Source organism: Octopus sinensis, linkage group LG14, assembly GCF_006345805.1.
Source record: "Octopus sinensis linkage group LG14, ASM634580v1, whole genome shotgun sequence".
NCBI lineage: Eukaryota > Metazoa > Mollusca > Cephalopoda > Octopoda > Octopodidae > Octopus > Octopus sinensis.
In genome coordinates this window covers 66,499,737-66,513,359 of record NC_043010.1, presented here as the reverse complement: position 1 = coordinate 66,513,359, position 13,623 = coordinate 66,499,737, and the positions used below count along the sequence as shown (strand labels likewise).

Genomic DNA, 13,623 nt, shown 5'->3' with positions numbered 1-13,623 from the left:
CCGCCGAGGTCGACTTTGCCTTTCATCCTTTCGGGGTCGATTAAATAATTACCAGTTACGCACTGGGGTTCGATATAATCGACTTAATCCGTTTGTCTTAGTTTGTCCTCTCTGTGTTTAGCCCCTTGTGGGTAGTAAAGAAATAGGTTTTGAGGGGCAGAGACATTAGTAGGCCGGCCGAAGTGCTTAGCGGTATTTCGTCTGCCGTTACGTTCTGAGTTCAAATTCCGCCGAGGCCGACTTTGCCTTTTATCCTTTCGGGGTCGATTAAATAAGTACCAGTTACGCACTGGGGTCGATGTAATCGACTTAATACCTATGTCTGTCCTTGTTTGTCCCCTCTGTGTTTAGCCCCTTGTGGGTAATAAAGAAATAGGTATTTCGTCTGCCGTTACTTTCTGAGTTCAAATTCCGCCGAGGCCGACTTTGCCTTTCATCCTTTCGGGGTCGATTAAATAAGTACCAGTTACGCACTGGGGTCGATATAATCGACTTAATCCGTTTGTCCACTCTATGTTTAACCCCTTGTGGGTAGTAAAGAAATAGGTATTTCGCCTGCCGTTACGTTGTGAGTTCAAATTCCGCCGAGATCGACTTTGCCTTTCATCCTTTCGGGGTCGATAAATTAAATACCAGTTACGCACTGGGGTCGATATAATCGACTTAATCCGTTTGTTTGTCCTCTCTGTGTAGCCCCTTGTGGATAGTAAAGAAATAGGTATTTCGTCTGCCGCTATGTCCTGAGTTCAAATTCCGCAGGGTCGATAAATTAAGTACCACTTATGCACCGGAGTTGATATAATCAACTTAATCCGTTTGTCTGTCCTTGTTTGTTCCCTCTATGTTTAGCCCCTTCTGGGTAGTAAAGAAATAGGTTTTGAGGGGAAGGATTCTAAGACAGATAAGGCTAGCAATTTTTGAGGAGAAGGGTTCTAATGTATGCACAAGGCCAACAGTTTTAAATGGAAGGATTCTAACAAGGCCAGTAATTTTGAGCAGAAGGGTTTTAACATAGGTACAAAACCAGTAATTTTGAGGGGAACTGTTATAGCTTGAGTAAAAAGACCAAAAATCTATCATTGACCCATTCACTATTCTGTGCTTATAGATTAAACAAAAGCAGATTGTTAAGCACGGCAATCAATGTGAGTGATTACCAGACAAAAAACAATTTCTAATATTGACACATGGTCTGAAATTTGGGAGATGAGTGAAGTTGTTCCCAGAGAGATTTGACCTTAGAATGTAAAAATTAATGCATGTATGATTGTATGTGATTAAGATGTATGCTTCAAAACTACGAAATTTTAGGTTCAGTTTCACTATATTGTACTTTAGGGAAGAAACTTTCTACCATAGTATACTTATAACCCTTCCAATCAAAATTGTTGGTCTTGTCTCTTTATTAGAACTCTTTCCTTCAAAATTGCTGGCCCCTGGGCCTATGTTAGAACCCTAAGTAAATACAGACACATCTATAAATATATTTAGTCTCACTGTGAAATTATGCTCGTGAAGGCCTTATCAACTGCTTTGTATTATAGCTGAAGGATCCATATTGAAGTTTAAATATCTAAGTACCAAGACACAAATTCATTTGTATAATTGCACAAGGTCAACAGTTGGGTAATAATCAGTGGAGAAGAGCATGGTTTATGACTATATAAATATACTGACTCATATTCACATGTATTAATAGCTCTGTGAAATTAGGCCAATGAAATTAAGTGAATTACAATTCATTTACAACTTCCTCACTAACTACTAATAGTAGCAGTGTAGGTTTATCAAAAACTAGCAGTATCGCCCAGCGTTGCTCGGGCTTGTTTTCTTTTCGATCCTTTAGAATTGGAATTTTTGAAAAGTAAAAATTTTTCATTATGTAGCTTCTTATTCTCTTTAAGTGAACATTTTTCTGGTTGAAATACACTGAAAAATGACGACACAGCAGTAAAAAAATCGTAAGAAAATAGGGATTTTCATAGAAAAAAAGCACCTTTTTGATGTAAATAATTTTTGGTGTTAACATGGTCCGATTTGAATTTTTTTCTTCTACGGAAGGAAGAGCAAGTCTTTTTCTATCATACTCTCAATTTTGGTCAACTTGCGCTGCAGGGTCTTGGAGGAGATAGTGTTAGTTGAAGGCCACCAAACCTGCCATACACAGACAACTTCAGCTTTATATATACAGAGATGTGTGTCTATATATATAGAGAGATTTCATCATAATACAGCAGTATACAGTCTTATATAATATATCTTTAGCCATGTGAGAAGTGGAAACAAAATAGTTTCCAGTAATAACTTCATTTAGTTAGATTTTTAGCAGATTGAGAATAAAGAAAAAATGTATGTTAATTGCATTATAAGAATTAAGAGACTTTGTGAGACATGAAGTAAATCGTTTATAATGGTCGAATTTGAGGTAGCTAAGACTATAAATAATAGTGTGGATGGAGACTTTCAAAAGATTGCTTTGATGCAATGGGAGAACATTTGTCATGTTTACAGATGTGGGTTCGAGTCGCACTGGCAGCCTTTGACTTTTTTCCATCCAAGGTTTTTGTTAACCCAATATTCAAATATTGTTAAGAGGCTAAGTATAGCTATTGAAAACCTGCAGGTTCCTTAGGCCAAAGTTTATCCTGCTGTCCACCCTGAATGGAATGCCTGTCTGCTGTAAGGGGTCAAAACCCAATTGCAGCTGGTGCACATTTTCAGTTGAATGGACTGGAGAAACAAGAAAAGGCCTTGCTCAGAGGCATAATACACCTATTTCTTTATTACCCACAAGGGGCTAAACATAGAGGGGACAAACAAGGACAGACATAGGTATTAAGTCGATTACATCGACCCCAGTGCGTAACTGGTACTTAATTTATCGACCCTGAAAGGATGAAAGGTAAAGTCGACCTCGGCGGAATTTGAACGGCAGACGAAATACTGTTAAGCATTTCGCCCGGCGTGCTAACGTTTCTGCTAGCATAATACACCGCTTGGCCCAGAATCAGACCCACAACTTTTAACATCAAAAGCCCAGTTACCTAACCATTAGGCCATGCAGCTTCACAAATTTTAATTCTTTCTACTTTTGGCACAAAGCCAAGCAATTTTGAGCGTAGGGGGCAAGTTGATTACATTGGCCCCAGTACTTGACTGCTACTTATCACATAAACCCCAAAGGTTAAAAAGTGAAGTCAACTTCAGTGGAATTTATACTCAGAACATATAGAGCAAGAAGAAATATCAAAAAGCATTTTGTCCTACGCGCTAATAGTTCTGCCAGTTTGCTATCCTTAATGGTTTCCGATTTAGGCACGAGGTCAACAGCTTTGAGGAGAGTGACTTAGTTGATACCACTGACCTCAGTATTTTACTGGTACCTTATTTCATTGACCCTGAAAGAATGAAAGGCAAAGTTGACTTTAGCAGGATTTGAACACAGAACATGAAGAGTCACAAGCAATGCTGTTAAGTATTCTTCCTGTGTGCTAACGATTCAGTCTGCTTGTCACCTTAATTCTCAAATTTTAAACAACAACAACTTATCCCTTGGAATCCCAGAATTTTTTTCATGAAACCCAATTAAGGCACAGGAGTGGCTGTGTGGTAAGAAGCTTGCTCACCAGCCACATGGTTCCAGGTTCAGTCCCACTGCGTGGCACCTTGGGCAAGTGTCTTCTACTATATCCTCGGGTTGACCAAAGCCTTCTGAATGGATTTGGTAGACGGAAACTGAAAGAAACCCGTCGTGTATATATATATATAATTATATATATGTATGTGTATGTGTGTATGTTTGTCCCCACACCATTGCTTGACAACTGATGCTGGTGTTTACATCTCCGTAACTTAGCAGTTTGGTGAAAGAGACCAATAGACTAAGTTCTAGGCTTACAAAGAATGAGATCCGGCAAGCCAAATGAGATCATAACCTTGTGGCCTATGCCAGGGGTGTAACCAGCCCACTTATGCATACCTTTCCTTCATTGGACACTAAACTCTGCTTGCGAAGACCTATTGAGGCAAGTGAAATCGAAATCAAATTCAATGATTGGCATCCATGCTAGTGGAGCACTAAGAGCACCATCCGAGCGTGATCGTTGCCAGGGCCATGGATTGGTTCCCGTGCCGGTGGCATGTAAAAAACCACCATTCGAGCATGATTGTTACCAGCGTTGCCTTACTAGCACTTGTGCTGGTGGCACGTGAAAAGACATTCAAAGCGAGGTCATTGCCAGTGCCGCTGAACTGGCTCCTGTGCAGGTGGCATGTAAAAAGCATCATTTGAGCGTAGTCGTTGCCAGTACCGCCTTGACTGGCCCTTGTGCCGGTGACACGTAAAAGCACCCACTACACTCTCGGAGTTGTTGGTGTTAGGAAGGGCATCCAGCTGTAGAAACTCTACCAGATCAAGATTGAAGCCTGGTGCAGCCATCTGGTTCACTAGTTCTCAGTCAAATCGTCCAACCCATGCTAGCATGGAAAGCGGACATTAAACGATGATGATGATGATGATGATGAATGTAAAGACAGACAAAATGCCGTCAAGCATTTTGCCTGGCATGCTAACAATTCTGCCGGCTCAGTAATGCGATCCATTGAATCCAAAATAGTTCCAGGAAACACAGATTAGATACTAGGACATTCAGGAAGATGAATTAGCTAATTTATTTGATACATTCAAAACCCCAATTTCTGTCCCTGTATTCATATTCTAACCTCTCATCATCTGGCATAAAGCCACCTTCCTCCATAGTATTCCTACTTCAGCTGAGGGTGTCTTGTCTCGTATGCTACTCGGAGACATTGCCTGTGCTGGTGCAAAGTGAAAAAAACACCCAGTACATTCTGCGCAAAGTGGCTGGCATTAGGAAGGGCATCCAGATGTAGGAACCAGGCTGAAGTTGACAACTGAGCTTCTGACTTGCCAGCTCCTATCAAACAAGGAAAACCCTCTTTTCAAACCCTCCTATCAAACAAGGAAAACCCTCTTTTAAGAGGTAGAATAGTTGAGACACTTGCTCTAGGTGCCTCAAAGTGGGACTGAACCTGCAACCATGTGGTTGGGAAGCAAGCGTCTTACCACACAGCCACTCTTGTATACAGGCTAATATTTTGGGCATTTGGCAAAAAGAAGTTGGGAAACCATTCTGTATATAAAAGAAATAAAAAAAGAAAAGAAAAAGAAAGCCAGGTTAAGTCTTTAACAATTTGATTTTATGATCATTTTATTTAACTTTGTTCAGTGACATATTGGTACAAACTCTTTGCTGTCTTCTCTGCTGTGTCCAAACCTTGACAACATTCTTGCCAAGATTTCGGTATGCTTTCTTCACCCCAGAATGCACCTGCAATTGCGCCAGCCATTGTTGCAATAGTATCAGTATCCCCATCAAGAGAAATTGCATAGATAATCGTTCTTTCAAATCCGTTGCGATTCTGGTTAGAGAAAAAGAAAAACATACATCAAGAATGGGTTTTGAACATCAGTTGGAGAAGCCTACACAAGCATACTCTCTTTTACTTGTTTCAGTCATTTGACTGTGGCCATGCTGGTGCACCACCTTTAGTCGAGCAAATAGACCCCAGCACTTATTCTTTGTAAGCCTAGTAATTATTCTATCGGGATCATTTGCCGAACTGCTAAGTTACGGGGACGTAAACACACCAGCATTGGTTGTCAAGCGATGTTGGGGGGGACAAACAGACACACAAACATACACACACACACACACATATATAAATGCATATATACGATGGGCTTCTTTCAGTTTCTGTCTACCAAATCCACTCACAAGGCTTTGGTCGACCCGAAGCTATAGAAGACACTTGCCCAAGGTGCCATGCAGTGGGACTGAACCCGGAACAATGTGGCTGGTAAGCAAGCTACAGCAGGCTTCTTTCAGTTTCCGTCTACCAAATCCACTCACAAGGTTTTGGTCGACCCGAAGCTATAGTAGAAGACACTTGCCCAATGTACCACGCAGTGGGACTGAACCCAGAACCATGTGGTTGGTAAGCAAGCTACTTACCACACAGCCAAACTCGCAGAAAAATGAATAGTCTTTGATGGAATTTTCTAGAAATACCATTTAGATGATATGAAGTATGATTATATTGGAATTCGGAAGCAGGTGAGGACTTTTGGATAATTCACACCTATTGACTGTTTCCTCACAACATTCAGAAAAATTAATAGTTTTTAATGAAATTTTCTACAAATATCTTTCAGGAGGTGGAAATTACAATTATACCAAAACTTGATGCAGATAAAAAGCAGCACTGACCGGTATAGTTTTAGTATCCTCAACTGATCTCAGGAATGCATAAACAGCAGTGGGGATTGAGGATTGTGAAGATACACCATGACCTGTAATGAAAGAAGGAAAGAAAGAAATTAAGAAAGAAGACACAAAGTTGGAAAGAAGCAAAAACAAAAAGACAGAGAGAGAGAGAGAGATAGAGAGAGAGAAAAAGAGAGAGAGACAGAGACAGATAGAGATAGAGAGAGACAGAGACAGATAGAGAGAGAGAGAGAGACAGAGACAGATAGAGAGAGACAGACAGATAGAGATAGAGAGAGAGAGACAGACAGATAGATAGAGAAAGAGAGAGACAGAGACAGAGACAGATAGAGAGAGAGATAGAGATAGAGAGAAACAGACAGATAGAGAGAGAGAGAGAGACAGAGACAGATAGAGAGAGAGAGAGACAGACAGATAGAGATAGAGATAGAGAGAGACAGACAGATAGATAGAGAAAGAGAGAGAGAGACAGAGACAGATAAAGAGAGAGAGATAGAGAGAGAGAGTGTGTGGGAAGATAGGAATGATATAAGTGAAAGAGAGAAAATATAAAGAAATGAGTAAAAGGGAAAATGTTATTTGATTAACCCCTTACCCAACAATTATTTTGAAAATAAATGTATTTTTTCAGACATATTTTTTAATTGTTTTATTTTACTGTTTTGAATGGTGATTTCGAGGTATATTTCAAACCTTATTTATTACTAGCAGTATCGCCCGGCGTTGCTCGGGTTTGTAAGGGAAGTAACTATAAAGCAATTTTAGAGAGTTATAGCAAAAAAATAGCAAAAAAATGGAAAAAAAATGATGGTAAATTTTTTTTTGAGAGTTAAAAAAAGTCGAGTTGCGTCCCCATGTCGAATTTATCGATTTTTTTCAGAACTGGGGTAACTTTTCAAAATTTTCGCTGCGTTAGTTTTGAATTATGACATTGGGCTATGTGTGCGTCAAGTTTCATCAGAATCGGTTGAAAGCCGTGGTCAGGGTGAGGGTACAACCAAACAGACACACAGAAACACACACAGACAAACTGCCGTTTATATAGAGAGAGATGAATTTTAATTCAATAATATTGATTTTAAATTACCGCTTTGGGCAGAAACGAGTTAACCGGTTTTTTTCATAAATCATATTACTTTTACAAAAAATCGTTGTTATTTTATTTGGTTATCTTATTTTCCAAATTTAGAATGAATGATCAAAACATGATTGTTTACTTCTGTTGATTTTATTACTTCAAAACTGTTAGTAATGACAAAAAAGAGAGACAAAATAATGAATTTTTTTTTTCTATGGCAATCCATGTATGCTCATTTTTTTCATTCTCAAAATATAATATTATAATAATAATAATGAAATTATTGTATACAGTGCTCAGATGCACCACAACTTGTCAGAAAGTGCATATAAAGTACATGCAGTAATGTAGAAATGTCTGGAAAGTGAACATGCTTGTGTGTGTATGGAGGGGAGAAAATCAAGTGTAGTGTTGGCGAATCTCAGGAAGCATGGAAGTCTTGAAGGATGCAGTGCTCCGACAACTAACAACCGATGCCGGCAGTTTGTTCCACGCTTCAGCAACTCTCAGCGTGAAAAAATGTTTCCTGAAGTCATGGGAGCTGTGCTGTTTTCTTACTTTGGTAATATTGGAAGAATATATAAAATGGTTGAATAAATGAATGACGATATATTTCTTCAGAAAGAAAAAATTACTCGGTCTTCAATGCCTCACTCAAGCGAAAGGTGGCAGAAATCGTCACTGCCAGACGTATAAAGTGAACGAATATACTCGTATATGTCAAAAAAGAGTTTATAATAGATGAAGGAACTCGTTTGCTGTCGATTTTGGCGAGTCTATCTTTTGACGAGTTAACTCGCCAGAGATGGAAAAAAAACGATTTCGGTCAAAACGCATATATTCGTTTCTGCCGGGTAAGGGGTTAAAAGGAGATATTTTGTAGATAAAACAACCACCACCATGTGATGTCAAGACAAGAGTATGCATGCACACACACACACACAGAGCAGGCTTCGTTAGTTTCTGTCAATCAAATCCGCTTGTAAGGTTTCGGTCAACCTGGGGCTATCATAAAAGACATTTATCTAAGATGCTGCCCAGTGGGACTGAACCCGAGACCTCATGGGTGGGAAGCAAACTTCTTCACCAACCACACAGCCATGCCTGCACCTGTATTTCTCAGAAAAGAATATGTTGGGAAAAAAACGGGATGGTCATGGCAGGAATGCCTTTGATCATTGGTCTGCCTGTTCAGAGCAGGCTTGAGGTTATATAATATGTTCTATGATGAATACCAGGCCTGAAATTTGGGGTAGGAGGAACAGGTTGATTATATCTACCCCAGTACTTGACTGGTTCTTTATTTTATCAACTCCAAAAAGACGAATGGCTAAGTTGACTTCAGCAGAATTTGAATTCAGAATGTACATGTTAACAATTCTGCCAGTTTGTCACCTTGCTGAGGCTAAATCATCATCATCATCGTTTAACGTCCGTTCTCCATGCTAGCATGGGTTGGACGGTTCGACCGGGGATCTGGGAAGCCAGAAGGCTGCACCAGGCTCCAGTCTTATCTGGCAATGTTTCTACAGCTGGATGCCCTTCCTAACGCCAACCACTCCGTGAGTGTAGTGGGTGTTTTTTACATGCCACCCGCACAGGTGCCAGGCGAGGCTGGCAACGGCCACGGTTGGATTGGTGCATTTTACGTGCCACCGGCACGGAAGCCAGTCGAGGCGGCACTGGCTCCGGCCACGATTTGGATGGTGCTTTTTACGTACCACCAGTCCAGGGGTCCTGGCATCTGCCGGCTGCCAGTCATAGGATTGGTTCAATTTCGATTTCACTTGCCCCAACATGTCTTCGCAAGCAAAGGGGGTTGGCATGGGTGCCTGTTGTCGGGTGAGGTTCGATATCGACTTCGCTTGCCTCAACAGGTCTTTGTGTCCAAGGGAGGAAAGGCATGCATAAGTGGGCTGGGCTCACTTGTCCTGCCTGGTCTTTTCACGCACAGCATATTTCCAAAGGTCTCGATATCAACAATTACAAAATAGATGAGTAAGTGTTCTCTTACCAAGTTCTTTTACAACTTCTTCATTGCTGACATCTTTCCTATCCAAAAATGACTTTATGATGTCGAGTTTGTGAAGATAACAATGAGATTCTTCAGAATCTAAGTTCCTGAAAGGACGGAACAAAATACTCAATGAGAGATATTGTATATGTATATGTGTATATAAAGTTAATCCAAACACAAATGAAAACACAATAACGCGAGGACGTGGAACAAGTATAGTGTTATTGGACGCTCAGGAAAGGAAAGAAAGGAGGATGATTTAATGTTTCAAGTGGAGCTCTTCATCAGAAACATAGGAAGAGGAAAGATCCAAGGAAGGGAAGACGGAGGAAAAAAATTGCCAATGGTACACATGTGGTCACATTTTGAATAAATAAATATATATATATATATATATAAACACACACATATAGGCGCAGGAGTGGCTATGTGGTAAGTAGCTTGCTAACCAACTACATGGTTCCGGGTTCAGTCCCACTGCGTGGCATCTTGGGCAAGTGTCTTCTGCTATAGCCCCGGGCCGACCAATGCCTTGTGAGTGGATTTGGTAGACGGAAACTGAAAGAAGCCTGTCGTATATATGTATATATATGTATGTATGTGTATGTGTTTGTGTGTCTGTGTTTGTACCCCTAGCATTGCTTGACAACTGATGCTGGTGTGTTTATGTCCCCGTCACTTAGCGGTTCGGCAAAAGGGACCGATCGAATAAGTTCTGGGCTTACAAAGAATAAGTGCTGGGGGTCTATTTGCTCGACTAAAGGCGGTGCTCCAGCATGGCCGCAGTCAAATGACTGAAACATGTAAAAGAGAGTAAAGAGTATATACACATATATATATGTGTGTGTGTGTGGAGGTGCAATGGCCCAGTGGTTAGGGCAGTGGACTCGCGGTCGTAGGATCACAGTTTCGATTCCCAGACCGGGCATTGTGAGTGTTTATTGAGCGAAAACACCTAAAGTTCCACGAGGCTCTGGCAGGGGGTGGTGGCGATCCCTGCTGTACTCTTTCGCCACAACTTTCTCTCACTCCCTCTTCTGTTGGCCTGCTCACCTTAGCCAGCGGGGTGGCGTCATTTGAAGGCTAAAACAATGCGAAGCACATTGTGACCAGCGATGTGTAGCCACATCTGATAGCCTGGTCAGTCACGGTGACCACGGTGATATATATATATATATATATATATATATATTTATATATAGATTCAGATGAATATGGTACTTAAGTTGAGGCACCAGAATTTAGTACGGTCTTATCCATACAATTTCAAAGTAAGGTGATTAAAAACCTTCTAAACAAGTACCACTAAGAAACTATAAATATCATGTAAGGAGTAACAATAATAACTTCTTAAACCTATGATATAACCCTTAGTTTTTTAAAAAAAGATTAGTGTAAAATATGATTGTTCCATAACTTAAATATTACCAAACATCAGTCTTTTATTGATATTAATTAAATAAGTAAATATATAATTTTTAGTCTAATATATTTTGAATTATTATACTTTTTCTAAAAATCTTCTCTATAGGTGTTAATAAGCTACATAAACTTTACCATAGCATAAGTAATTAAGCTATTTTAATTCCTTTTCTATGGTGTTCTGCCCTACTTGATTTTATTTTATTTCTTTATTATTTTATAATTAGCCTTTTTCATTTATAAAATTAATCTAATTTTTGTATCTCTATAAATTCATACTTAGCTTATATAAAACGATACTGGTATATTCACTACTTAAAAAAAACTGCTTAGATTATAATTTTATTAATATATAATTAGCATGTTCCTTTACCTCAATACCAGTATATACCAATTAATATTCATAGATACCATCTGATGAATTAGTATTTAAGTGTACAATATGTATAAATATTAAACTATTTCTGGATAATTTCTTTTCCTCCCTCTATTGTGGTAAAAGTTTGGTATATACTCAAAAGTATTCATAAATTTCTATCTTTTTGTTATAATATTCTTCTTAACAATCCTTTGATTAACCCTAAATTTTAACTGTTTACATAGCAACATTGTTTAAAATATTTAACTACAGTACTACATGATAAGACTTCCCCCGTTTCATTATCAACAGTCTGCTAGTGGGCGACCCCCTTAATTATTTCCTAACATCTTGTTTTAAGTTTTCGCCTACTAAACCTCATGATATTGCTTATAATAAATCTTGATTTTTATCACTTCTGACATTGAGAAGTTTTGGAAGGTGGCGAGCTGGCAGAAACGTTAGCACGCCGAGCGAAATGCGTAGCTGTATTTCGTCTGCCGTTACGTTATGAGTTCAAATTCCGCCGAGGTCGACTTTGCCTTTCATCCTTTCGGGGTTGATTCAGTAAGTACCAGTTACGCACTGGGGTCGATGTAATCGACTTAATCCGTTTGTCTATCCTTGTTTGTCCCCTCTATGTTTAGCCCCTTGTGGGCAATAAAGAAATATAATAAATCTTGATTTTTATGACTATACCAACTAGAATGTCTGTCTACTACCTCAGCCCTACCCCTAACAGATACTGCCCTCTGTTTTCTCAGCCTTAGATTTTATTTATTTTATTTTTTTATTTTATCTAGTTTCAGCTCATGAGCTGTGGCCATGCTGGGGCACCGCCATTACAAGGGATTTGATAAAACAAGGGATTTGATATACAAGGGATTTGATAAACTAGTCTATAAATTAAAACTGATACCATAAAAACAAAAACAAAAAAAATCAGTGACAGGCAGAGTCTGTAACAACGTATATCTTGAAAAGCTGAGTAAATTCTATGCTGGAGTGAGCAAATTCCATCCAACCCATGCGACCATGGAAAAGCAGATTATAAAACATGGATGACAATGATGACACATTCTCAATACAATTAAAAAAAAGCAATAAATGCTCACAAATCTCTATTTTAATAAACTTTTTCACACATACTTGTCCTTATTTTCCTCTCTGTTTGAATACTCATCTTCATAGAATTTCATTTTTTCTTTCAATTGATCCACAAATTCCTTGGTAGAAAATTGAGATTCTTCAGCTTTCAGTGCGAGCCAGACTGACAGTGCTTGCAGGTATGCCCCATGGATACCCAAAATATGGGTATGTGTCAGTTTAGTTATTTTATCAGACAACTCCTGATGGAAGAAAAATAAAAAAAAATAATAAAGAACTTGAAACTATATATAATGACCCTTAGCAAGAAGTGCAAAAGATTGTTTTAACTGGTATGTCACATGTATTGAGAAAAGCATTTTTGCTGTGAAGGCTGGAGGGTATATCAACCGAAATGTTGTATTAACAACAAACAAGATGAGGACAAATATCCGTCAAATGTAAATAATGTACATCGGGCAATGGCTGTGTGGTTAGGGAGCTTGCTTCCTAGCTACATGGTTTCGGGTTCAGTCCCACTGCATGACACTTTGGGTAGGTGTCTTCCACTATAGCCCCGAGCTGACCGATGCTTTGTGATTGAATTCGGTAGGCGGAAGTTACTTCTGTGTGTGTATGTGTGCGTATAGCTGCTCAGTTCCTCTCCGAAAGAGAGAGAGGGGGGAATTCCTCATCTCTTAAATATAGAAATTCCCTTAAATCACACTCTACTCTCTTTAAAAAAAAGATGTTAAATAATGAGTGGCTGTGTGGTAAGTAGCTTGCTTATGAACCACATAGTTCTGGGTTCAGTCCCACTGCGTGACACCTTGGGAAAGTGTCTTCTACTATAGCCTCGGGCCGACCAAAGCCTTGTGAGTGGATTTGGTAGACGGAAACTGAAAGAAGCCCATCGTATATATGTATATATATATGTGTGTGCGTGTATGTTTGTGTGTCTGTGTTTGTCCCCCCAACATTGCTTGACAACCGATGCTGATGTGTTTACGTCCCCATAACTTAGCGGTTCGGCAAAAGAGACCGATAGAATAAGTACTAGGCTTACAAAGAATAAGTTCTGGGGTCGATCTGCTCGACTAAAGGCGGTGCTCCAGCATGGCCACAGTCAAATGACTGAAACAAGGAAAAGAGTAATCTAATTATTATTATTACTATGCTCAGGATTAAAACAGCATACTTTGTATATACATAATGGTTATATTGTTTTAATCATCATCATCATTTAGCGTCCACTTTCCATGCTAGCATGGGTTGGACGGTTCAACTGGGGTCTGGGAAGCCAGAAGGCAGCACCAGGCCCAGTCTGATCTGGCAATGTTTCTACGGCTGGATG

The 13,623-nt window shown here is 39.4% G+C and overlaps 1 protein-coding gene across 1 annotated transcript in view; it reads right to left on the bottom strand.

The window, feature by feature from the left end:
* Positions 1-5,198: 5,198 nt before the first annotated feature.
* LOC115219094 (ADP-ribose glycohydrolase ARH3) overlaps positions 5,199-13,623 on the bottom strand; it is a 21,318-nt gene continuing 12,893 nt past the window's right edge. The window contains exons 4-7 of the mRNA XM_029789167.2: positions 12,333-12,532; positions 9,401-9,507; positions 6,291-6,373; positions 5,199-5,442 (exon numbers count right to left, since the gene is read on the bottom strand). Coding sequence (XP_029645027.1) covers positions 5,236-5,442; positions 6,291-6,373; positions 9,401-9,507; positions 12,333-12,532 — 597 coding nt within the window. The 3' untranslated portion in view covers positions 5,199-5,235. The remainder of the gene's footprint in view (positions 5,443-6,290; positions 6,374-9,400; positions 9,508-12,332; positions 12,533-13,623) is intronic.